The sequence below is a fragment of the Scyliorhinus canicula genome, chromosome 15, assembly GCF_902713615.1.
Source record: "Scyliorhinus canicula chromosome 15, sScyCan1.1, whole genome shotgun sequence".
Lineage (NCBI taxonomy): Eukaryota > Metazoa > Chordata > Chondrichthyes > Carcharhiniformes > Scyliorhinidae > Scyliorhinus > Scyliorhinus canicula.
In genome coordinates, this window is record NC_052160.1 from 99,469,673 (window position 1) to 99,497,114 (window position 27,442).

A 27,442-nucleotide genomic window follows, 5' to 3' on the forward strand; every position below is an offset into this window, starting at 1 on the left:
GCAGCAGCAGTAGGATTGGCCCAGTGGGGTTATGGACCACATAGAGAGGTAGCAGCGGCAAGGTGACCAGGAGGGCTGGTATCGAGTAAGCTTTTAATTTGGTCACGGGTAAGTGACTGGAGATAGGAGCTGGAAGAGCTCGCCCAAAGTGAAGTATGCAAGTTAAGATAGTGTAAGATGGGAAAGTTACTTGAAATAATTAAGATAATTCCAGGGAGTACATGCATACCATTGATGTACATATATATGCAGAAATTTAAAAATTAATCATTCTTTGCTCTCTGGAATTTCAAAAACACAAATGCTTATAAATAACTCAACAACTTGGTAAGACAAGGAATAAAATGCTTTCCAAGCTAGCATTTTATTTATCAGAAATTTGCATGTATTTATCAATGAGCCACATACTCTTAATTTGAAATCCTATTTCTGTCTTATTGCATAGTTTAAAACTAAACTAAAATTTGGCTTCCAGGGTTTCTTCCGAAGAACAATTCGCATGAAGCTGAAGTATGAGAAATGTGATCGTAACTGTAAGATCCAGAAAAAGAACAGGAATAAATGTCAGTATTGTCGCTTCCAGAAGTGCCTGGCATTAGGAATGTCACATAACGGTCAGTAAATGTTGCCAACATTAGCAAATTAAATTTTAAGACATGATAAGTTGAGTCTTATTGCTTTCCAAGTATGGAATTGAGTAATTTCATTAGCAGTTTGCATTAATTCATCTTATTTTGTTTCAGTATTATTATTATTTTTTTTTTTTAATAATTTGTATTGGAATTTTTTACAGAAAATATAAAAATATAACAACAACTATAGCAACAAGCAGTAATATGCAGCTAACAGCCCCATAACACCCACAATTCCCCCCAAACCATAACATCACATGTATCACACTCCCCCCCCCCCCCCCCCCCAACAAGAGAACTTAACCATTAATTAAAATTAAATAAATCAAATTTAAATAAAATAAGCAAACATAATCAACGTCCCCCCCCCCCCCCCCCCCCCCCCCCCCGGGTTGCTGCTGCTACTGTCCCAGTACCCTATCGTTGAGCCTGAAAGTCGAGGAAAGGTTGCCACCGTTTAAAGAACCCTTGCACCGATCCTCTCAGGGCGAATTTGACCTTCTCAAGCTTAATGAAGCCCGCCATGTCATTGATCCAGGTCTCCACGCTTGGGGGCCTCGCGTCCTTCCATTGTAGCAAAATCCTTCGCCGGGCTACTAGGGACGCAAAGGCCAGCACACCGGCCTCTTTCGCCTCCTGCACTCCCGGCTCTACCCCAACCCCAAAGATCGTGAGTCCCCATCCTGGCTTGACCCTGGATCCCACCACCCTTGACACCGTCCTCGCCACCCCCTTCCAGAACTCCTCCAATGCCGGGCATGCCCAGAACATATGGGCATGGTTCGCTGGACTCCCCGAGCACCTGACACACCTATCTTCACCCCCAAAGAACCTACTCATCCTCGTCCCAGTCATGTGGGCCCTATGCAGCATCTTGAATTGAATGAGGCTAAGCCGCGCACACGAGGAGGAAGAATTTACCCTCTCCAGGGCATCAGCCCATGTCCCGTCTTCGATCGTCCCCCAGTTCCCCCTCCCACTTCGTTTTCAGCTCCTCTACTGACGCCTCTTCCACCTCCTGCATAAGCTTGTAGATATCGGATATCTTCCCCTCCCCGACCCAGACCCCCGAGAGCACCCCGTCACTCACCCCCCTCGCGGGGAGCGTAGGGAATCCCTCCACCTGCTGTCTAGCAAATGCCTTTACCTGCAGATATCTAAACATGTTTCCCGGCGGGAGCCCAAATTTCTCCTCCAACTCCCCCAGGCTCGCAAACCGTGCGTTGATAAACAGCTCCCTCAGCTGTCTAATGCCCGCTCTATACCATCCCTGAATCCCCCATCCATGTTCCCCGGGACGAACCTATGGTTCCCCCTTAACGGAGCCTCCATCGAGCCCCCCAGCTCCCCTATGTCGCCTCCACTGCCCCCAAATCTTGAGGGTAGCCGCCACCACCGGACTCGTCGTATACCTCGTGGGAGGGAGCGGCCACGGCGCCGTTACCAGGGCCCCCAGGCTTGTATCCCCACAGGACGCTCTCTCCATCCGTTTCCATGCTGCCCCCTCCCCCTCCATCACCCACTTACGCACCATTGACACGTTGGCCGCCCAGTAGTACCCCGAGAGGTTGGGCAACGCCAGCCCCCCCCCCCCCCCCCATCTCTACTCCGCTCCAAGAAGACCCTCTTCACCCTCGGGGTGCCATGCGCCCAAACAAATCCCATGATGCTGCTGGTCACCCTTTTTAAAAATTCCCTAGGGATAAAGATGGGCAAGCACTGGAAGAGGAACAAGAACCTCGGGAGAACCGTCATTTTGACGGATTGCACTCTGCCCGCCAGCGATAGCGGCACCATGTCCCACCTTTTAAATTCCTCCTCCATCTGTTCCCCTAGTCTGGTGAAGTTAAGCTTATGAAGAACCCCCCAACTCCTGGCCACCTGCACCCCCAGGTACCTGAAACTCTTCACTGCCCTCCTGAAGGGGAGCCTCCCAATTCCCTCCTCCTGATCTCCCGGGTGCACTACACCTCGCTCTTTCCTAAGTTTAGCTTATAGCCCGAGAAGCCCCCAAATTCCGCTAACAGCTCCATCACCCCCGGCATTCCCCCCTCTGGGTCCGCCACATATAACAGCAGGTCGTCCGCATACAGCGATACCCGGTGCTCCTCCCCACCCCGCACCAGACCCCTCCATTTCCCTGACTCCCTCAACGCCATGGCCAGCGGTTCAATCGCCAGTGCAAAGAGCAGGGGGGACAGGGGACACCCCTGCCTGGTCCCACGATAGAGCCTAAAATACTCCGATCTCCTTCCATTTGTGACTACACTCGCCATCGCGCGCCGCGTAGAGCAGCCTCACCCATTTGATGAATCCCTCCCCAAATCCAAACCTCTCCAGCACCTCCCACAGGTACCCCCACTCAACTCTATCAAACGCTTTCTCTGCGTCCAGCGCCACCACTATCTCCGCCTCCCCCTCCACTGCAGGCATCATGATAACATTGAGCAGTCTCCGCACTTTCGTGTTGAGCTGCCGCCCCTTGACAAATCCTGTCTGATCTTCATGAATTACCTCTGGCACACAATCCTCTATCCTGGTAGCCAGGATCTTCGCCAGCAACTTAGCGTCTACGTTAAGGAGCGAGAAAGGCCTATATGATCCGCACTGCAAGGGGTCCTTATCCCGTTTTAGGATCAAAGAGATCAGTGCCCGCGACATCGTCGGGGGCAAAGCCCCCCCTCCCACGCCTCATTGAAAGTTCGCACCAGCAGGGGACCCACCAGGTCCGCATATTTTTTGTAAAATTCTGCCGGGAACCCGTCCGGCCCCGGGGCCTTACCTGACTGCATTTGCCCGATCCCCCTGACTAGCTCCTCCAACTCTATCGGCGCCCCCAGCCCCTCTACCAGCCTCTCTTGAACCCTTGGGAAAAATAGCCTGTTCATGAAGCTCTCCAGCCCCTCTCTCCCCCTCGGAGGTTCCGACCGGTACAATCCCTCGTAAAAGTCCCAAAAGACCCCGTTTACTTCTGTCCCCTTCTGCACTACATTTCCACCCCCATCCTTCACTCCCCCAATTTTCCTAGCCGCATCTCGCCTACGGAGCTAATGCGCCAACATCCTGCTTGCCTTCTCTCCATACTCATATACCGCACCCTGCGCCCTCCTCCACTGTGTCTCCACCTTTCTGGTGGTCAGCAAGTCAAAATTGGCCTGCAACCTGCGCCGTTCTCCCAGCAACCCTTCCTCCGGTGCCTCCGCATATCTCCTGTCCACCTCCAGAAGCTCTCCCACCAGTCTCTCCCTCACCTTCCTCTCCCTCCTTTCCCTGTGGGCCCGGATGGAGATCAGCTCCCCCCGGATCACTGCTTTCAGAGCCTCCCAGACCATCCCCACCTGGACCTCCCCCGTATCATTGGTATCCAGATACCCCTCAATGCTTCTCCGAACCCTCTTACACACCTCCTCCTCTGCCAGCATCCTCACATCCAGGCGCCAAAGCGGGTGCTGGTCCCGCGCCTCTCCCATCTCCAGATGGCTGAGTACTCGGCATCCTGCACCCTCGGAATCAATCCCCTGCTCAGGACAAAAAAGTCTATCCGGGAATAAACCCTATGGACGTGAGAGGAAAAAGGAATACTCCCGCGCTCTCGGTTTCCCAAACCTCCAGGGATCCACCCCTCCCATCTGGTCCATGTATCCCCTCAGCACTTTGGCCGCCGCCGGTCTCCTACCCGTCCTTGAACTGGACCGGTCCAGTGTGGGATCCAGCACTGTGTTAACATCTCCCCCCATGATCAGGCCCCCTGCCTCCAGGTCCGGGATGTGGCCCAACAATCGCCTCATGAAGCCAGCATCATCCCAATTCGGGGCATACACGTTCACCAGCACCACCTTCTCTCCCTGCAGCCTACCCCTCACCATGATATATCTGCCCTTCTTGTCCGACACCACCTCAGCCGCCTCAAATGCCACCCTCTTCCCCACTAGAATCGCCACCCCCCGGTTCTTCGCGTCCAATCCTGAATGATAAACCTGCCCCACCCACCCCTTCCTCAGACGGACCTGGTCCGCCACCTTCAGGTGGGTCTCCTGGAACATAGCCACGTCCGCCTTCAACCCCCTTAGATGGGAGAACACCCTGGTTCTCTTAACCGGCCCGTTCAGCCCCCTCACGTTCCAGGTAATCAGCCGGATCAGAGGGCAACCTGCCCCCCTCCCCCGCCGACTAGCCATAGCTTGGCAGATGTTCGCCCCAGGCCAGCACACCCCGCATGACCCGTTCCCCATGGCGATAGCGCCTCTCCTCTTCCCCCCCCGGCCCCCATCGGCTCCTTCCTAGTCGTTCCAGCAGCAACCCGGTATTCCCCCCCCCAGGCTAGAACCCCTCCTAGCCGCGACGCACCCTCCATGGTACTTCCGTGAGTCAGCTGACTTCTGCTGACCCCGGCAGCTCCCGCCAAAACCTATCCCCTCCCGGCATGGGGTCATCCCCCTCTTGCCACACCTCCTTGGCATTGCTGCAACGCGTGAAAGAAGACCCGTAGAGGCCCCGCCCCCACCGCAAGCTCCACCCCCCTGCCCCGCAGTGCGGGAAACCAGAGGAAAGCCCACGCTTTCACACTGCCACACCCCACCCTTCTGACGCAGTTCCCCAAAATCCAGTTTCCCCTCAATCCCCAGCCCCGCACAGAAGAGAACATATAGAACACAAACCCCCAACACTCCCCACCTAACCCACAACCATGCCCAACAAACAAACCCACCCGTAAACAGAGCAAACAGAAAACCAGCATACATAACACACATGTCGAAGTTAAAAAAGTTGAAACAGTTGGAACAAAACAGCCACAGCGGAAACAACGCCGGCCAAAGTATGTCCCCAGGCCCTAGTTCGAGTCCAGCTTCTCCGCCTGTACAAAGGCCCACGCCTCCTCCAGGGACTCAAAGTAATGGTGCCGGTCCTTGTATGTCACCCACAGGCGCGCAGGCTGCAGCATTCCAAACCTGACCTGCTTAGCATGAAGCACCGCCTTCGTCCGGTTGAACCCGGCCCGCCGCTTAGCCACCTCCGCACTCCAGTCCTGGTAGATCCTCACTACCGAATTCTCCCATTTACTGCTCCTCTCTTTCTTGGCCCAGCGCAACACACACTCCCGGTCACTGAATCGGTGGAACCGCACCAGCACTGCCCTCGGGGGCTCACCTGCCTTGGGCCTCCTGGCCATCACTTTGTGCGCTCCCTCGAGCTCCAGGGTCAAATGGAAGGACCCCGCTCCGATCAACGAGCTCAACATCGTGGTCACATACGCCGGGAGATCCGACCCCTCCGACCCCTCCAGCCCCTCCGCCAGTACCCAGGATCCTCAGATTCTTTCGCCTCGTGCGAATGTCCAGCTCCTCCAAGCGGTCCTGCCACTTTTTATGAAGTGCCTCGTGCAACTCCACTTTCCCCACGAGGACCACGGCCTCCTCCTCTCTTTCAACGGCCTGCCGCTGCAACTCCCGAATAGACTCCTCCTGAGCCGCCTGGGTCCCAAGCAGCTTGGTCGTAGTTGCATTCATGGAGTCCAGCAGCTCAGCCTTCAGCTCAGCAAAACAATGTAGGAGCGAGGCCTGTTGCTCCTGCGCCCACTTCCACCAGTCCTCAGGTGTTGCGCCGGCCGCCATTTTGTTTTTCTTCCCCCGTTTTATTTGGGGAGTTACTGCAGCCTTTTTCACCATATAGTGTGGGGCAAGTTCTTCCAGGCACCTTTCCCCACCGGGATGCGTAGAAACAGCGCCGTTTGGGGCCCTCGAAACGGCCCAAAAGTCCCTAAATAGCGGGAGCGCCGGCTGCTATTTTGTTTTTCTTCCCTTGTTTTTTTGGGGAGTTACTGCAGCCTTTTTCACCATATAGTGTGGGGCAAATTCTTCCAGGCACCTTCCCCCACCGGGATCCGTAGAAACAGCGCCGTTTGGGGCCCTCGAAACGGCCCAAAAGTCCCTAAATAGCGGGAGCGCCGGCTGCTATTTTGTTTTCTTCCCCCGTTCTTTTTGGGGAGTTACTGCAGCCTTTTTCACCATATAGTGTGGGGCAAGTTCTTCCAGGCACCTTCCCCCACCGGGATGCGTAGAAACAGCGCCGTTTGGGGCCCTCAAAACGGCCCAAAAGTCCCTAAATAGCGGGAGCGCCGGCCGCCATTTTGTTTTTCTTCCCCCGTTTTTTTGGGGGAGTTACTGCAGCCTTTTTCTTCTTCCCACTCCGGGTGAGCACCATATAGTGTGGGGCAAGTTCTTCCAGGCACCTTCCCCCACCGGGATGCGTAGAAACAGCGCCGTTTGGGGCCCTCGAAATGGCCCAAAAGTCCCTAAATAGCGGGAGCTGCCGAACGTGCGGCTTAGCTCCGCATAGCCGCAACCGGAACTTGTTTCAGTATTATGCTATACAAGCATCTGACATGGGAGAAATAAGCTAAAAATCAGAGTTGGTTAATAACTTGCCACAACTTCATTCACCTCAATTGTTCAGCTCGTGTTGATTCCCTTTTGAATTATTCCTGTCTTTAAAAATAATTGTGCACATTGCACTGTTGAGTTATTTGTGCTTGCCTGATGTGGCAAATTTGCAATAAGAATTGGTTTCACTGTCCCCAGACTGTGGAGGAAGGATAATCATCCAATGTTTCTGATCCTGATTACTGAATCGGAAGAGGAAAGGAAAGAAAAAAAAATTAACTAGTCACGCCTAGTTTTTAAAAAATTCCATGAATATGTTGGGAGACACAACTTCAGAGTTAATTGTAAACTCTCAAACATTGCCCTCATCTTTTGAGTAACATTTAGACCTGTTCAGGTGGCTGTAACAGATCCCGCAGCTGCAGCGCTTTTATGAAAAAGAGCCATGATGTGGAGATGCCGGCGTTGGACTGGGGTGAGCACAGTAAGAAGTCTTACAACACCAGGTTAAAGTCCAACAGGTTTGTTTCAAACACGAGCTTTCGGAGCACGGCTCCTTCTTCAGGTGAATCACCTGAAGAAGGAGCCGTGCTCCGAAAGCTCGTGTTTGAAACAAACCTGTTGGACTTTAACCTGGTGTTGTAAGACTTCTTACTATGAAAAAGAGGAGGGAGGTACCCACGTGTGCTGGCCAACATTCACTTTCAATCAGTGCCACCACAAACATTATAACTGTTCATTCACCTCATTGCTGCCTTTGAGGGCTTCCTGCATGTAAATTGGCTACCTGTTTTCCTCCAAAAATAGGACCTGAAAGATACTGTGTAAATCTCTTGTCAGTCCTTGTTTGTTTTATAGTGTCCTCAACGCCGGTCAGTTTGTGTTTCACCGTTGTAATATATTCACAGCTATTGTTTCTATAGTTCATGATTATCCTTTGCTATTTCTGGAATTGACGGGACAACAATCGGGAAGAACAGTATGATCACTGGTTCTTGCATGTTGGAAGGTTAAAGTTAAAGGGTTACTGTGTTACAATTGTTACCACAGAGGAGAACTGCCTGTTTTCAATTTGTGCTGACGACCTTGGGTTAAACTTCTATGGTAATGCAGTCTGCCACGATTGATACTTGCTGAAAACAGACTCACTATTCACTAACCGGCCTAATAATTTAAATTTAAGCCAATGTTAAAATACTTAAACAAACTGAATTCTTTGCCAAGCCTAATTTTATTTTTCTTTGGTAACAGCCATCCGATTTGGCCGAATGCCTGAAGCAGAAAAGAAAAAGCTAGTTGCGGGACTTCTAGCTAGTGAAACAACAGTTCAAAACCCACTAATAGCTGATCTGAAATCACTGGCGAAACATGTTTACGATGCATATCTGAAGAACTTCAATATGACTAAGAAGAAAGCACGAGATATCCTAAGTGGAAAGGCGACCAAGGACCCTGTAAGTAATGGGAGACGAGCCTTATTGATCCTAGGCTGAATTTCGTGGTCAATATAGGTGCTCCCATAACACTCAATATTGGCAGCACTTATAAGAAACAAGAACAGAACATTGCAGCAATATGGTGCACTTCACATTCTCTTGTCAGCCCTCAATGCTTCACAGCCAATGAAGAACAGCAACAACAGATTTCATTTATGCAGTGCCTTTAACATAGCAAAATATTCCCCAAGTGCTAATCAGACAAAAACAAATGCTGTCCCAAAGGAGGCTTCTTTGGAAGGGGTGGCTGAAAGCTTGGCTAAATCGGTGGCTTTTAAAGTGGGTCTTATAGGAAAAGATGGAAGCAGTGTGGCAGAGAAGTTATAGGAATAGAATTGTAGACCCTGTGGCGCTAACAATTATACTCAAAGCCGAGAGACTAGTACAATAGAGGCTTTATTGCTGTACGATGTTGTCCCTCCATCCGCAACTGTAGACTGAGGGTCTGAGCAGCTCTCATGCATTTATACATAAGCTCCCTGTGGGCGGAGCTAGCCGGCAGGGGCTGAAACTACAGTGGTTATCTCACCACATTCACCCCCTGTAAAAATGAGTCCGGCGGGGGTGACATGTAACTCTAATACAAAGGATGCTATTTACAAGAGGGTCCAACAAGGAAAATCAAGAGTCCATCCGGTTAGCAGGTTACAGGTTGAGCCGAATTGGTGGTCGGACGTTCCGCTGTGATCGGCGTAGCTGTGGTGGTGACGTCGGCACAGGCGGTGATGGCCCCGATGGTGCTGCCGGTGTTGGTGCTGGCTGCTGGCGGGATGACTCCGAGAGCAAGCCGAAATCTTCCATGTCCTCCAGGGTGGGCAGGGGGATGAGGGATGGACCTGATGGGGACGAATAGGGGGGCGCTGGGGTTGGCGCAGGAAGGGGTGTGGGCATGGGATCGGCACCTGAGGGAGCCAGGTCCCGGAGCGAGACTGTGTCCTGGCGGCCGTCGGGGAACTCCACGTAGGCATACTGAGGGTTGGCGTGGAGAAGGCGTACTTTGTCCACCAGGGGTTCAGCCTTGTGGTGCCGTACATGCCTACGGAGAAGGACTGGGCCCGGAGTCGTGAGCCAAGTCGGGAGCGACACTCCGGATGTGGACTTCCTAGGGAAGGCAAAAACACGTTCATGGGGTGTACTGTTAGTTGCGGTGCACAGTAGTGACCGAATGGAATGGAGCGCGTCAGGGAGGACCTGCTGCCAGCGAGCGGCTGGGAGGTTCCTGGACCGTAGGGCCAGCTGGACGGCCCTCCATACCGTCCCGTTCTCCCTCTCTACCTTCCCGTTTCCCCGGGGGTTGTAGCTGGTCGTCCTGCTGGAGGCGATACCCCTGCTGAGCAGGAACTGACGCAGCTCATCGCTCATGAATGAGGATCCCCTGTCACTGTGGATATAGTCGGGGAAACCGAACAGGGCGAAAATGGAATCCAGGGCCTTGATGACGGTGGCAGACGCCATATCTGGGCATGGGATGGCAAAGGGGAACCTAGAAAATTCATCGACCACACTAATGATGTAGGTGTTGCGGTCGGTAGAGGGAAGGGGCCCTTTGAAGTCCACGCTGAGGCGTTCAAAGGGGCGGGATGCTTTCACCAGGCGCGCGCGATCTGGCCGGTAGAAGCGCGGCTTGCACTCCGCACAGATCTGACAGTCTCTGGTGACTGTCCGTACTTCCTCGACGGAGTAGGGCAGATTGCGGGCTTTGATCAGATGGTACAAGCGGGTGACCCCCGGATGGCAAAGGCTGTCGTGCAAGGCACGGAGCTGGTTCACTTGTGCACTGGCACATGTACCTCGGGAGAGGGCGTCTGGGGGTTCGTTGAGCTTGCCGGGGCGATACAAGATCTCGTAGTTAAAGGTGGAGAGCTCGATTCTCCACCGCAAGATTTTGTCATTCTTGATCTTGCCCCGCTGCGCGTTGTTGAACATGAAGGCTACCGACCGTTGGTCAGTGAGGAGAGCGAATCTCCTGCCGGCCAGGTAATGCCTCCAGTGCCGCACCGCTTCAACGATTGCCTGGGCTTCCTTTTCGACAGAGGAATGCCGAATTTCGGAGGCGTGGAGGGTGCGTGAAAAGAATGCCACGGGTCTGCCGGCCTGATTCAGCGTGGCGGCAAGGGCGACATCTGAAGCGTCGCTCTCTACTTGGAAAGGCAGAGTCTCGTCTACGGCGTGCATCCCCGCCCTGGCTATGTCAGATCGAATGCAGGCGAAGGCCTGTTGTGCCTCGGCCGAGAGGGGAAAATGTGTGGACTGGATAAGTGGCCGGGCCTTGTCTGCGTATTGCGGGACCCACTGGGCGTAATAAGAGAAAAACCCAAGGCAGCGTTTGAGGGCCTTGGGGCAGTGGGGAGTTTGGAGCTCCATGAGGGGGCGCATGCGGTCGGGATCGGGCCCCAGTAGTCCGTTTTGGACTACGTAGCCAAGGATGGCTAAGCGGTCTGTGCGGAACACGCATTTCTCCTTGTTGTACGTGAGATTAAGGAGAGATGCGGTGTGGAGGAATTTATAAAGGTTGGCATCATGGTCCTGCTGGTCATGGCCGCAGATGGTGACATTGTCGAGGTACGGGAAGGTGGCCTGCAATTCGTACCGGTCAACCATTCGGTCCATTTCTCGCTGAAAGACCGAGACCCCATTCGTGACGCCGAAGGGAACCCTCAGAAATTGGTACAGACGACCGTCCGCCTCAAAGGCAGTGTAGGGACGGTCCGATTTACGGATGGGGAGCTGGTGGTAGGTGGATTTCAGGTCAATAGTAGAGAAGACCCGGTACTGTGCAATCTGATTGACCATATCAGAAATGCGGGGGAGGGGGTACGCGTCGAGCTGCGTGTACCGGTTGATGGTCTGGCTGTAGTCCATGACCATCCTGTGCTTCTCCCCGGTCTTAACCACTACCACCTGGGCTCTCCAAGGGCTGTTGCTGGCCTCGATGATACCCTCCCGAAGCAGCTGCTGGACTTCGGACCTGATGAATGCCTTGTCCTGGGTGCTGTACCGTCTGCTCCTGGTGGCGACGGGCTTGCAATCCACAGTCAGATTGGCAAAGAGGGAGGGGGGCTCGACCTTGAGGGTCGCGAGGCCGCAAACGGTGAGGGGAGGTAGGGGTCCACCGAATTTGAGGGTGAGGCTCTGGAGATTGCACTGGAAATCCAGGCCTAGTAGGAGTGAAGTGCAGAGGTCGGGAAGAATGTACAGACGGAAACGGTCGAATTCCACACCCTGTACAGTGAGTTTAACCAGGCAGAAACCCCGGATCGGGACAGAGTGGGAACCGGAGGCAAGGGAGATCTGCCGGTCGGCGGGATGGATCGCAAGGGAATAGCGCCTTACCGTGTCCGGGTGGACGAAGCTCTCGGTGCTCCCGGAGTCGATGAGGCAGGAGGTCACACGGCCGTTGACCAGCACCGATGTGGAAGAGGGTTGCGAGGACGGGACTGGTCGAGCGTAATGGAGGCGAGCAGTGGTTGGTCGGCGGTTGAGTCAGATGAGTCCGACGAGGAGCGGTAGCGACCCGTGTCCCGTGATGGCGGCCCCTGGAGACGAGATGGCGGCATCCGCAGTACCTGTGGGTAAAATGGCGGCGTCCATGGAGCGCACGTTATGGGGTCGGAACAAAATGGCGGCGCCCATGGAACGCACGTGGCGGGGGCGGCAAAAGATGGCGGCGCCCACTGATTGCACGTGGGGTCGGGGGAAGCGGACGGCGGGGCCCATTGAGGGAGCGGCTGAGGCGTGGGGACCGGCGGCGCGATAGCGGCGACCGTCCGGGACTGACACACCGCTGCAAAGTGGCCTTTCTTTCCACAAGCTTTGCAGGTCGCTGTGCGGGCCGGGCAGCGTTGGCGAGGGTGCTTCTGTTGGCCGCAGAAGTAACAGTGGGGACCCCCAGGGGGTGCGGTGCGGCGGGCAGCGCAGGCATGGTGCGCGGGGGCGGCTGCTGGGGGGGGCCGTTTGCGGGGTCCACGAGGGGTGGGACGGATGGGCCTGGGGAGCCGTTTGCGGGGTCCACGAGGGGTAGGACGGGTGGGCCGAGTGGCTAGCGGAGTAAGTGTGCGCACTACGGGAGGCGGCCGTCATGGAGAGCGCCAGGGCCTTTGCGGCCGCGAGGTCGGGGGCGACCCCTTCCAGCAGTCGTTGCCGGATGGGGTCCGATGCAATGCCTGTAACGAAGGCATCGCGCATGAGTAAATCCGAATGTTCCGCGGCTGTGAGGGCCCGGCAGTCGCAGTCTCGTACCAGAGGTATAAGGGCCCTCCAGAAGTCCTGAATCGACTCACCCGGCTGCTGGACGCGAGTAGAAAGTTGATGCCTCGCAAACAGGGTGTTCGTCGATGGTGCATAATTCTCCTTGAGCAGTTCCATAGCTGCGGTGTAGTCGGTCGCATCTCGAATTAGCGGAAAGACACTGGAGCTAAGTCTGGAGTACAGGAGTTGCTTTTTCTGAGCCTCCGTCGGGGGAGGGTGTGCTGAAGAGATGTAGGCCTCGAAGACTGCGAGCCAGTGATCAAAGTCTTTTCTGGCGTGAGGCGAATGTGGATCCAGCTGCAGACGGTCAGGCTTGACTCTGATGTCCATGGTGACTGGGAAATCGTACAGCAATAAATTGTGGCGCTAACAATTATACTCAAAGCCGAGAGACTAGTACAATAGAGGATTTATTGCTGTACGATGTTGTCCCTCCATCCGCAACTGTAGACTGAGGGTCTGAGCAGCTCTCATACATATTTATACACAAGCTCCCTGTGGGCGGAGCTAGCCGGCAGGGGCTGACCGGAGGAACCTGTATTACAGGTACAGGCATACATCCCCCTACTGCAGTACACATAACTACAGTGGTTATCTCACCACAGACCCAAAGGTCTAGATGAGCGACCAGCAATAGATTCAGGCCAGAGTCCAAGGGGTGATGGGGAGTTGTGGGATTGTAGGGCTAAAGAAGGGTGCCATGAGGGACTTAACCATGATGAGAGTTTTGAATGGAGTTTGCAAGCCAGCTCAGATTGTCAAATGCAGAGATGATGGGTGGGATTCTCAATTTCTGAGACTAAGCGGCAGCAAAACCGCTGCCAAACCTGGATCGATTCAGCGAATGTGGAGGGGTCAGCACCGGAGCCACGTGGAACACAATCAATTCCATGAAAAATGGTGCGGGACTTGCCGGGTCCGTAGTTGACTCGGGAGGCTGACAAGCTGCAGACCCACGTACACATTACAATCCCCACACACACTCATCCCAGCCGAGAAGGTGGCACTGGTTGTGCTCGGGAGCGGCCATACAGCTGATGCGTCAGCTGTAGCCAGAGGGCACCCTTGGGTGGCGGGGGGGGGGGGGGGGGCACCAATACGGCCCATGGCTCTAAGTTCACAGTGGGCTGTTAGCGGTGTGTGCAGCTGCATGGCTGCCATGCAGTCTGCGGCAATGGTGTTCCGTGCCCGTCCACCCCGACCCCACGGCCCACCTCCTGGCCACCCCTCACTACTCCCCCTGGCTCAGGCAGATATTGGACATTTTCCATAGCCCCTCTCTCTCCCCAGCAGTCACAACGCCGGTTTCATCAACGATTTTAAAAGCACAAGTGAACCGCACTGTCAGAAACTCAGCCAGTCGGAGGCGGGGGATTGCGGAGGCCCCACAGAATACTGGGTCGGGCCCGCTAATGACATGCAAATGGTGTGTACTTGTATGTGCGTTCCGGACAGCACTTACGCCGCTGTCGATGTGATGGAGAATTCCGATTTGCTGACAATCGGCACCCGCCGCAACTTTGGTGTCGGAGCCTATTCTCCACCTAATCACATTTCACGATTTTGGCGTCAGCCAACGGAAAATCCTGCCCGATGAATGAGTGGATTAGTATTTGTTGGGATAGGAACAAGCAGAGTTTTGGATTAACTGAATTTTGTGTAGGTTGAGAATCAGAGACTGGAAAGCGAGGGGTGAAAGAGGCAAACACTGCAGGTTCAGATAGTTTGAATTCTAATGACACCAAAGTCCAAGAGCTGCAGCTGTTTGAGGTAATTGTTGGTAATGGAGACATGAAGTTAGTACTTTGAAGTGTAGAGGCTGCTAAAATGATTTAAATTTATCCTTGAGACAATGGAGGTGTTTTTTCACAAGTCTCCTGATCTTTACTGAGAAAAATGATCTCTTCAGGTAATTAATTGTACAAACTGTTGTGTTTCAAAGTTACATCATACACAAACACCCTGAGGCACAGCACCTGCGTGGTTGATTCCCTAATCCACTTACTGCATGCAATTGATAAGCAATAAGAGCAGAGGCTATTCGGTCCACTGAACTTGCTCCATCATATAATAAGATCATGGCTGGTCTGATTCTGGCTTTAACTCTACTTTCCTGCCTGTTTCCATAACTCTTAACTCACTCTCGATCAAAAGTCTGCCTAACTTGACCTTGAATATATTCAATGACGCAGCCTCCACTGCTCCCTGTCCAAAGACTAACAACCCTCTGAAATAAGAAATTCCTCCTCACCTCTGACATTTTCAAACAGCATGAGATATCCCAAGTGGAAAGGCTACCAAGGACCCTTAGTTTTAGATTCTCTCACAAGAGCAAATTTCCTTCCAGTCGAGCCCACTCAAAACCTTATATGTTTCAATCGATTTCCCTTTTTAATTCAAAGATGTGTCGATTGGGTGGATTGGTCACTCTTTTTGAGGTCATAGATGCTTATTTTCATAGAATTTACAGCGCAGAATGAGGCCATTCTGCCCATCGAGTCTCCACCCTAGCCCACACCTCCACCCTATCCCCATAACCCCGTAACCCCACCCAACCCTAAAGGCAATTTTGGGCACTAAGGGCAATTTACCATGGCCAATCCACTTAACCTGCACATCTTTGGACTGTGGGAGGAAACCGGAGCACCCAGAGGAAACCCACGCAGACACGGGGAGAATGTGCAGACTCTGCACAGACAGACAGTGACCCGAGCCAGGAATCGAACCTGCGACCCTGCCGCTGTGAAGCAATTGTGCTAACCACTATGCTACCGTGCTGCCGTATAGAAGAAAGGAAACAAACTTCAGAACAAAAAGGGCCGCTCCTGATAGGGACACTGCCAAACGTAACAAAGATGAACGGAAACTTAAAAACATCAAATGGGAGTGCAAATTAAGGGGCCAATGGGGCACCATCCGAGCAGGGGTTCGCTCAGACGGGATACCACTGCACACCTGCGCGTCCTCCAGACAGTGAGTGGCATCAGGTCCAAGCACAAACGTTTTGAGTTCTGTGATGACATTGGCCATGAGCCGGACATTCACCACCGCACGTTGTGCTAACTCGTGGAGGGTCATCCAGCCCACTCCTTCGCCACCCAGGAGGTCCTCGATTCTGGTCATCCGGGCAGCCACAGCTCACTCCTCCGCCAGCCACTGCAAATGGTATTGGTGGAGGTGTGAATTCCTGAGTAGCGGCTCTCTGATGATAGCCACCACTCCTGATGGAGGAGAGCTGCAGCGCGGGGCGAGCATGCTCCAGACTCAGAGAAGGTCCTGGTAAAAGATGGGCAGCGCATGCAGAGGGTAACAAAGACCCTGCAGATCAATGAACAGGAGCTACACGTCATAATTCAGGCTGTGCACCTGGCTGAAGAAATGCGTCGCCAGGGCTCACCATAGTGGAGGGGGCTCAAAGTAAAGGTACCGCTGCAGAGTCTGACGGCGGAAGGTCATCACTTGGGAGCAAAGACGCACCAACACCTGGCCTCCTTCCCCAACCGGGAGACTCAGAACCTCAGCAGTGACCCAATGCAGTCTTTTGTACCAGAAGAACTCTACAAGCATTCTCTGGAGACAGGGGGAGGGGTCAAAGTGACCAGCTGGTACCACAACATGGAGGCTATCAGCTGGTTTATGATGCAAACTTGAATTTTGTAAGACAGCTCTCGGAGCAGTCCTGTCCAAGGTCTCAAGCAAACAGTGACATTGGCCTCCAGCTCCTGCCAGTTAGCCGGCCAAGATTTCTTAGTCAGGGAAATATGGACTCCCAAGTAGAGGAGGTTGGTCCTGATCCAGGTGAAAGGCCTGAAGCTCCTTTGGGAGGGGGTTCATCTGCCACGGGCCGACTTCGGCTGAATTGATCCTGGCAGAGGACGCGGTGGAGTACACACCTGGCACTCTCGCATCTTCTGCAACTCAGCAGAGTTGGTGAACAAGAGGAACACATCATCAGTGTAAGCTGAGCGGACCACCCCAATGCCCAGCCCGTGCAGAACCAGTCCCTCAACAGGAGGTGCCAGAAAGGCTCCATGCAAACAGAATAGAGTTGGCCAGACAAGTTGGCCAGACAAGGGGTAGCCCTGACGCACTCCTCTCCCAAAGTGAAGGGGCGCCGTCAGAGACCCATTAACCTTAACGAGATACTCTGTGACATTGTACAGAAGTTGGATCTGGGCGACAAAATGCGTCCCGAACCCAAATGCTTGCAGAGTCCCGAATGAATATTCGTGATCTACCCTGTCAAATGCCTTCTCTTGATCAAGGGACAGGAAGGCGCCCGACAGACCAGCTCTCTCTGAATGATGGACCAGGCCCTGGACCAGATGAATGTGGACCCGGAATTGTGCATCTCGGTACTGTGTAGGACTGGTCAGGGTGGATTATGTGGTCCAGCATGGTGCCAAGGTGCAAACATGTTTCTTGGCGAAGATCTTATAGTCCGTGCTGAAGAGGGAGACCGGTCGCCTGTTTTTAAGGTGGCAGACATCCCCCCCCCCCCACCCCTTGGCAGTAGAGCAATGGTGGTCCTGCACCACGATAGGGGATACTCCCTGGTCGCGATACTTGTCCCCCAGGACTCCCACGTAGTCGCTCCCAAGGACGCCCCAAAATGCCCTGAAGAACTCCAGGGTCAGCCCATACAGCCCTAGGGTTTTGCCCCTGGACAGGCTGTCGAGGACGCCAGTCAGCACCTCCAGGCTTAGAATTATAGAATTTACAGTGCAGAAGGAGGCCATTCGGCCCATCGAGTCTGCACCGGCTCTTTGAAAGAGCACCCAACTTAAGACCACGCCTCCACCCTATCCCCATAACCCAGTAACCCCGCCTATCCCTTTTTGGGCACTAAGGGAAATTTATCATGGTCAATCCATCTAACCCGCACATCTTTGGACTGTGGGAGGAAACCGGAGCACCCGGAGGAAACCCACGCAGACACGGGGAGAAAGCGCATTATCCTCACAGTGACCGAAGCCAGCAATTAAACCTGAGACCTTGGCGCTGTGAGGCAACATTGCTAACCACTGTGCTACCGTGCAGACGCTTATAGTGGCATGAAGACTCCTGGCGACCTGCTGTAGGTCCTCCCACAAAACTCTACAAGCTTCCTGGCTGGACAGATCTGGGGCGAAAAAGGCACTGTAGAAGCTTCGGATTTTGGCCAGCAGCGTAAGGAGCTGCTGGACCCTGTGCCTTTTTTCCAGCGAGTAGAAGGAGGGAAAGCTGCCGTCCATGTTCCGTGAGGATCTAGCTCTGTGACCTCACATGCGCACCGCGGGACCCGACAAGTTGCAGGATCCGCAGCTCGTCTTTCTTTTCTCTACTTCCGCAGGGCCGGGTCTTCATCGGGCTGACCAAGACGTGATTCCTGATCAAGCAGCTCCTTCTCTAACTCCTTGACCCTGGATTGTCAACCCCCCTCGCATACTCCTGATAGATGGTACGCACGTGAGTCTTTCCCACGTCTCACCATAGCCTCAAGGAGGGTAAACCTCCCCGCTTCCTTCTCCAGCTGGTCCAGAAACAAAACAAGCCCAGGAACCTCTTGTCCTTTAGGAGCAGGTTGTTAAAGTGCCAGTACGTGGACCGCAACTGAGTACGAGACAGGGCGAGCTCCGCCCACACCATGCAGTGGTCCAAGCATGGCACCTGCTGCACAGAGGCCATTGGGACACAGGGCAGGTACACCCTTGAAATGTAGATTCTAGATGCACCGACCCCAGGCATCGCAAAAATGAAGACGCTGGAGTCAGGATGGAGCCCGCCAGATGTCCACCAAGTCAATGAAGTTTCTTCACTTCACCACACGAGAGCTGCACTGGGTACCTAGGTGGTCCGTCGTCCTGAGGGTGCTGTTAAAATCGCACCCCCCCCCCCCCCCCCCCCACCCCTCTCGCAGACGATGTACTCGCCTGTGGTGATGGTGCCAAGATGAGTGGACACTTGCTTGAAGAAAGTTGTCTGCTGCTGGACAGCCTGGGGAGCGCCGACAGTTGCAAAGTGAAGTACCTCGCACCCCCCCCCCCCCCCCCCCCCCCCCCCCCCATCATGGACCGTCAGGTGCAACAGTTGGCCTGGCACTGGCTCCTTGACCCCCAAGATCTCTAGCTGAAAATGCAAGGCCATCAAGATAGCCACCCTGCCTAAAGGTGAGGTCAGGTGACTCATGTAGACCCACCCTCGCCACTCCAGGAGCCATGTGGCTTCATCTCCCAGAGCGTTGTGGGTTTCTTGCAGGAAATATGCCGTATACTTCCTGTCCTGGAGGACCGAGAAGTTCCGGAACCTGCGGAGCGTGTCCCTGCTGCTTATGATGATGCGGCTGGATATGGTCACCTCCATGTCAGCAGTAACGTGCCAGCTTCACTGTCACCTTTTTAGTGCTTGAAGGGAGCAGAGGAGTGCGTGCACCTTCGCTTCGTCTGGAGTTCGGCGAGGAAAGATTTCAGCCAGCTCTGCTCAGTCATATCCGTGTCTCCCGCCTCTTTAAGGTAGGCTTGGGAAGACTTAATGAGCAGCGCCATGTCCGACCACCGGTCGAGGGCCAGCTGCACTCTGTTTCAGCGACCATGGTTGACATGTAGAAAGACCCGGAGGTCCACTCTGGGATGAGAGATCAGTGTAGGGCACCAGGGAGTCCACCGCCTTGTTGCAGATGGACTCAAAATCATCCCCCCGTTGAGTCCCACCACGTTGAGTGTGACGGGCGGCGTGGACCTACCAGCCAGTTCTGGCTCTGCCTCGATCCCACCCCCTGGATCGTCGACAAGACGGGTTCCTCACGGGTAACTAGGCCAGAGGGTGGCTCAGACCCCTGCTCCTCTTGTGATACCGGGCTACTAGAAAGATTCGGAAATAATTCCGGGAATTGCTCAAGAATGGAGATGGAAGTGCCTGACGTCGGAAGTTGGGCAGAGAGTGGGGGGGCCCTCCACGCCACCACGCTCAATGACACTGAGGTCAGGGAGCTGCTATAGCCCTCCGGTGTCGTGAAAACTAATGCCACGAGGGTCAAAATTGCACCGGTTGGAATGAGCCCTCGGAGGGGGTCCCGCTCGCACCCGGCCCCAAGGTATCCTGCTCGGGGGGCTGTGACAGCTCAGAGGTTGAGACGTGCTTCACCTTTTCCGTTTTCTTGCCGCGGCACGGTATGATGTCGAGGGGCAGGGGTCGGGGCGCCACCCTCTCTGCACCAGGGGAGGGTCATGATATTTTTCTCCCTGCCTGCCCCCTCTAAGAGGTGGCGCTGCTTACAAGGGGTGGCCTGCACCGAGGAATCCTCCGTCTTCGCATCACCCCTTCCCTTATCTGGACACTCTGCCCCTGAGGACGTGACTTCGCTGATCCATGCATCGGCTCGGGGTTGGCCTTAGTACCGCTGGTTCCCTTGTTGACCGGGGGATAAGTTCTGTCAGTAGACCTCTGTGGTGAATGTAACTTAGTAATTCACACTGTATTTACCAATATCATTGTAAGCGCAGTAGCGTTATCCGACCACTAGGGGGAGTAGCTCTGGGAATGCTCAGGAGTTTGTACAGGGCTCCACCCGTGGCTCCGCCCACAACTCCCCCCCCCCCCCCCCCCCCCCCCCCTAGACTGCTGTATAAATAACCGTGTCCAGAGCCAGCCTGCAGTTCATCGAGAGTTCAACGGGTAACAGGCTGGCTCTGTAGTGAGTAGATTAAAACCACTGTTCATATCTTAAAGCACGTGTCTCGTGAATTGATGGTTCCATCAATTTAATCTACTTAAGAACAGTCAGGATCGATCATGGAATCAGCCCTCAAGCCTGGACGCCTGGAACTCGACCCACAGGATGCAGAGGCAAAATAAATCTTCTCCCACTGGCTGCGGTGCTTTTAGGCCTACCTGGCAGAAGCGAGCACAGCCGAAACGACAGAGGAACAGAAGTTAAGTCTACTGCACGCGAGGGTGAGCCACAGAATCTCTACGCAACTAAACTCGGCCGGTTCATATACTGCAGCGCTAGCGATACTAGATAAGATGTATGTAAGGCCCATTAACGAAGTTTATGCACGCCATGTGTTCACGACTCGCCGCCAGCGGCCTACAGAATCACTCGCCGAATTTCTAAGAGCGCTCAATAATCTATCAAATGACTGTAATTATCAAGCGGTTACTGCGGCTGAACATAGAGAACTTGCTGTACGCGATGATTTTGTAGCAGGCCTCGGGTCTAATTATGTGCGCCAAAGACTGCTGGAAAAGGGGGCCCAAGACTTAGAAACAACTGCGGAGATTGCTACCACGATGGAGGTCTCCTTCCGCAGCCTCGCCTCGTTCCCCGCGGACCCAATCATGGGCCCCCGACCAGCGACTCCCCCAGGCCTGTACCACGCGGCCGCCCAGCCACCATGCTGCTCCAGCCAGCCACTATTCTGCTCCAGCCTGCCATTTCTGCGGCCAAAATCAGCACCCGCGGCAGCACTGCCCGGCCCGCAACGCGACCTGCAGCAGCTGCGGGCGGAAAGGCCACTACGCGAGAGTGTGCCTCGCAAAAAGGGCCCCAGCTTCCAACTCCCCAGAGGCACAAAGTAATCGCTCCCCAGGCCCGCGGGGCCCGAAACGCTGCGGCCTATGCCCCGACTCCTCCCGCCACGTGCGATCCATGGGGGCCGCCATCTTGGCAAACCTCCACCACGCGGCCGGCCACGTGCAACTCATGGGGGCCGCCATCTTGGACGCCATCTTCCTCGCCGCCCGCCATGTGTGATCCACGGGCCCGACCTGCATCTCCACACTGGGGCTGGTTTAGCTCACTCAGCTAAATCGCTGGCTTTTAAAGCAGACCAAGCAGGCCAGCAGCACGGTTCGATTCCCGTACCAGCCTCCCCGGACAGGCGGCGGAATGTGGCGACTAGGGGCTTTTCACAGTAACTTCATTGAAGCCTACTCGTGACAATAAGCGATTTTCACTTTCACTTTTCACTCTGACAACTCATCGGAAGAGTACGACCTCCCCGTGCGCTCGTCACGCGACCCGCAACTCGGCGCAGTCACCCTGGATCAATCACGCCCGAAGCATCTGCGAAATTCGATGGCAGAGGTCCAAATCAACGGGTAAAAGACGCCATACCTTTTCGACTCCGGGAGCACTGAGAGCTTCATACACCCAGACCTGGTAAGACGCTGTTCGTTCCCCGTGCGGCAAACTATCTCGCTCGCTTCAGGTTCCCACTCTGTCCAGATCCAGGGGTGCACCGCCACGATCCGAGGCGGTAGCTACTCAAAATTTCAACTCTACGTTTTGCCCGACCTCTGCGCGCCACTCTTATTAGGCCTAGATTTTCAATGTAACCTTAAGAGCCTCACCCTCAGCTTCGGCGGGCCCCTGCCCCCACTCACTATCTGTAGCCTTGCTATGCTGCGAATCTCCCCCCCCCCCCCCCCCCCCCTCCTCTCTTCGCCAATCTCACAAAGGACTGTAAACCCGTAGCCACTCTTGGCAGGCGATACAGCCTGCAGGATAGGGTATTTATCAGATCGGAGGTCCGAAGGCTTCTCAGTGAGGTGATTATAGAGGCCAGCAATAGTCCCTGGAGAGCTCAGGTGGTGGTCGTTAAGACCGGGGAAAAATTCCGCATGGTTGTCGACTATAGTCAGACCATAAATAGATTTACGCTCCTCGACGCGTATCCCCTCCCCAGGATTGCAGACGTGGTAAATCAGATCGCCCAGTATCGGCTCTTTTCCACGGTGGATCTGAAGTCTGCATACCACCAGCTCCCAATCCGCCCAGAGGACCGCCACTACACGGCATTCGAGGCCGATGGCCGCCTCTTCCATTTCCTCCGGGTCCCCTTCGGCGTCACTAATGGGGTCTCGGTGTTCCAACGAGCAATGGACCGAATGGTGGACCAGTACGGGCTGCGGGCCACGTTTCCGTACTTGGACAATGTCACCATAGAACATAGAACATAGAACATTACAGCGCAGTACGGGCTCTTCGGCCCTCGATGTTGCACCGACCTGTCAAACCATCTGAAACCTATTTGACCTACACTATTCCATTTTCATCCATATGTCTATCCAGTGACCACTTAAATGCCCTTAAAGTTGGCGAGTCTACTACTGTTGCAGGCAGGGCGTTCCACACCCATACTACTCTCTGAGTAAAGAAACTGCCTCTGACATCTGTCCTATATCTACTACCCCTCAATTTAAAGCTATGTCCCCTCGTGTTGGTCATCACCATCCGAGGAAAGAGACTCTCACTGTCCACCCTATCTAACCCTCTGACTATCTTATTTGTCTCTATTAAGTCACCTCTCAGCCTTCTCCTCTCTAACGAAAACAACCTCAATTCCCTGAGCCTTTCCTCGTAAGACCTTCCCTCCATACCAGGCAACATCCTAGTAAATCTCCTCTGAACCCTTTCCAAAGCTTCCACATCCTTCCTATAATGTGGTGACCAGAACTGCACGCAGTACTCCAGGAGCGGCCGCACCAGAGTTATGTACAGCTGCAGCATGACCTTGTGGCTCCGAAACTCAATCCCCCTACTGATAAAGGCTAGCACACCATATGCCTTCTTAACAGCCCTATTAACCTGTGCCATCTGCACCATCTGCGGCTATGACCAGCAGGACCACGAAGCCAACCTCCACCGTTTTTTCCAGACGGCACAGAAATTAAACATCACCTACAACAAAGAGAAATGCGTTTTCCGCACAAACAAACTGGCCATCCTCGGCTACGTCGTGGAAAACGGAGTCCTGGGCCCAGACCCGGACCGTATGCGCCCCCTCTTAGAACTCCCCCTCCCCCATTGCCCCAAGGCCCTCAAACGGTGTTTGGGCTTCTTCTCCTACTACACCCAGTGGGTCCCTCAATATGCAGACAAAGCCCGCCCACTCTTTAAGGCCACACGATTTCCCCTGTCAGCTGAGGCACGCCAGGCCTTCAACTACATCAAGGAGGACATCGCCAAAGCAGCCATGCGGGCGGTGGATGAATCCACTCCATTCCAGGTTGAGAGCGACGCCTCAGAGGTAGCTCTAGCAGCCACACTAAATCAGGCAGGGAGACCAGTTGCATTTTTCTCCCGTACCCTCTCCGCTTCAGAACTCCGACACTCCTCAGTCGAGAAAGAAGCACAAGCCATTGTGGAGGCTATTCGTTACTGGAGGCACTACCTCGCAGGTAGGAGGTTCACCCTCATCACCGACCAAAGATCGGTTGCCTTTATGTTTGATAATTCGCAAAGGGGCAAAATAAAAAATGATAAAATTCTTCGGTGGAGGATCGAACACGCCACCTATAATTACGATATTAAGTAGCGACCCGGGAAGCTCAACGAGCCTCCGGATGCCCTATCCCGCAGGACATGAGCCAGCGTGCAGATTGACCGACTGAAAGTCATCCACAACGACCTCCGCCACCTGGGGGTCACCCGGCTCGCCCACTACATCAGAGCCCGAAACCTGCCTTTCTCCAACGAGGAGGTAAAAGCGGTCACCAGGGACTGCCCGATCTGTGCGGAGTGCAAACCGCACTTCTATAGACCAGACAGGGCCCACCTGGTCAAGGCTTCTAGGCCCTTTGAACGCCTCACGATTGATTTCAAAGGGCCACTCCCCATAACTAACAAGAACGGTTACTTTCTAAACGTCGTAGATGAGTTCTCCCGTTTCCCATTTGCTATCCTGTGCCGCGACATGACCTCCCACACAGTCATTAGGGCCCTGCATAGTATCTTCACCCTGTTTGGTTTCCCCAGCTACGTATACAGCGACCGGGGTTCGTCCTTCATGAGCGACGAGCTGCGTCAGTACCTGCTCGACAAGGGCATTGCCTCGAGCAGAACTACCAGCTACAACCCCAGGGGGAACGGGCAGGTGGAAAGGGAGAACGCGACGGTCTGGAAGACCGTCCTACTGACCCTCCGGTCTAGAAAGCTCCAAGTCCTCCCAGACGCGCTCCACGCTGTTAGGTCCCTCTTATGCACAGCGACCAATCAGACCCCTCACGAGAGGCTCTTCATTTTTTCCAGGGGCACTACCACGGGGGTCTCACTTCCGGCATGGCTGAGGACACCGGGCCCGGTACTCCTGAGGAAACACGTCAGGGCACACAAAACCGACCCCCTTGTTGAGAAGGTGCGCCTGTTCCACTCCAACCCCCAGTGCGCCTTTGTCGAGTTCCCTGACGGCCGCCAGGACACAGTATCCCTCCGGGATCTGGCACCCGCCGGATCCAACGCCCCCTCTACCCCCACAGAAGGACCCCTCACCCTACACCCCATGCTGCTGCCCCCTCGCGTTCCCGAGCCCACGAGCTCGCTCCACCAGTTCAGTGCACACGCGCTGGCCAGCCCCCAGCGCCCCCAGTCCCCGGTCGAACCACAAGAGTGTGAAGCTCGGACACAACCCTCCCTGGAGTCCGCCATTGTACCCCAGCACACAACACCCATCCAGCCACCGCAAGAGGCTACAACCCCGGTGCTCTGCAGATCACAGCGGACAGTTCGACCACCGGACAGACTTTGTAGACCACAACCCCCGCTGGACTTGATTTTTTTGCAGGGGGTGAATGTAACTTAGTAATTCACACTGTATTTACCAATTGCATTGTAAGCGCAGTACCGTTATCTGACCACTAGGGGGAGTAGCTCTGGGAATGCTCAGGAGTTTGTACAGGGCTCCACCCTTGGCTCCGCCCACAACTCCTCCCCCTAGACTGCTGTATAAATAATCGTGTCCAGAGCCAGCCTGCAGTTCATCGAGAGTTCAACGGGTAACAGGCTGGCTCTGTAGTAAGTAGATTAAAATCACTGCTCATATCTTAAAGCACGTGTCTCGTGAATTGATGGTTCCATCAACCCCGAGCTGGAGCTCCAGGATGGCTTCCATCCTCTGGAAACTGATGGCTTGGTAGGCACCGACGTGGTGTCCCCTCAAGGGGGTTGGGTGGTAACGTCAGGAGAGGGGCAGGCAAGGCACCGCACGCCATCTGCAGACAAAATATACGGAAAGTCTCCCATTGATGAAAGACTTCTAATCCCCCCACTAATACCTCCTCCTGGGACAGCCGGACAAAAACCTAGCGCCAGAAGGAGTAGATGTGCCTGAGGGGGGCATTCATTAGGCCAAGAGGGAGCGGCGCTACCTCAGAATGTACCTCCCCCAGTAGTTGGAGGTAGGGGTACAGGAGATCCATAAGGACATTGGAGTGTATGACCCTCTTGGCGGTGGCCTCAGGTGGGTCCACCGCCACGTAGATCCCGCCACCATGACCCCCTTTTCAAATGCGAAGTGGACTGCCATCTCGGCCCTCAGGAAAAGCACGATCTTCCCGTACACCCGAGTGACGGCCACAATGGCTGCGAGGTTGCCAACCCTGGTGCATACCTCTGTGGTGACGGTGGGGTAAGCGTAGCATTTAACCTGCAGTTTCTGGGTTAGCCACCAGAAGGATTGCGGGGGTAGTGGAGGCCGAAGAGACCACCACCCCAGCATAGGTGACTCTGGATTGCTCCGTCACCAGCGTAAGTCGAGTGGCCATCAGGGCAAGTGCCATGCCCACCCCATTGTGGACTTTGTTGTGTCAGTGTAGATTGGAAAATAGACAAGGGGGGGCAGGTTAGGGGAGGAGCGAGGTGGAACAATGTACCCTCCCCCTAGGAGGTAGGCAAAGGAATAAGGGAAGGAAGGGAAGAGCGAGTAATGGACACATCAGGAGGAGGAGGATAGCGGCACAGGAGGGTGGGACACCATGGATGGATTGGTGCCTGAGGTGGGAGACTTCTGTGAAGCTGGAGGGTGGGAGGATAGGTGAGCACAAGCACATCTTCAGCCCGCAAGGGGGCCCAGCAAAAGCACAGTCCGTGCTCCCACCCAAGGATGGCCACATTGATGCAAGTAGGTACTGGTTTGCGAGGTCTTCAGCCGGGTAGGGCTCAGCAAAAACACAGTCTGTGCTTCCATCCTGGAATGACCACACCAATGGAATATGAATCCACCCTGCCAAAAGAAGCCGCTGGCGTCTGCGGTCTTCAGCCCAGTAGGGGTTCAGCAAACACACTGTCCACTCGATCCCACTGTCCCGGAAGAAGCACACCTGATGGAATCTTTGTCCTTGCTGAAGGCAGATGTTGATGATTGGGAGAACCGTGCCAGGCAGGGCCCTCAGCCCGGGAGTACAGTCCAAAGGGCTCAGTTCCTACCTGGGTGTTGAAGACGTCTTCTTGTCCTTCTTTCTTTCCTCATCCCTCCTTCCTCCAGGCAGCTCAGCAGCAACCAACCTGGGGACAAGCAACAAACTGAGAGCTCAACACTGAGAGAGAGAGAGCTGCAGCAGCAACCACTCTCAACAACAGCAACAACCTCACAACCCCAAAGTCTGCGCTTGGAGTGCTTGCTTCGGACTGGCCATGCTAAATAGTGTCCAAAGGTGTGCAGGTTAGGTGGGGCTACGGGGATAAGGCAGGGATTTGGCCTAGATAGGGTGCTTTTTCAGAGGTTTGGTACAAACGTGATGGGCTGAATGGCCATCTGCACTGTAGTCGATTCTATGGATTCTATTCTGTCATCACCATTTAAATAAAAATCTACCTTTCGATACTTCCTGCCAAAGTAGACAACCATGCAGAATCTTTGTATCCTTACAATTTGCTTTCCTACTAATCTTTGTATCATCAGGAAATTTGGCTACAATACAGTTGGTC

The 27,442-nt window shown here is 54.3% G+C and overlaps 1 protein-coding gene across 1 annotated transcript in view; it reads left to right on the forward strand.

Moving 5' to 3' along the window:
• Positions 1–27,442, forward strand: part of LOC119978135 (peroxisome proliferator-activated receptor delta-like) — a 97,256-nt gene that overhangs the window by 40,433 nt on the left and 29,381 nt on the right. The window contains exons 4-5 of the mRNA XM_038819558.1: positions 476–614; positions 8,264–8,466. Coding sequence (XP_038675486.1) covers positions 476–614; positions 8,264–8,466 — 342 coding nt within the window. The remainder of the gene's footprint in view (positions 1–475; positions 615–8,263; positions 8,467–27,442) is intronic.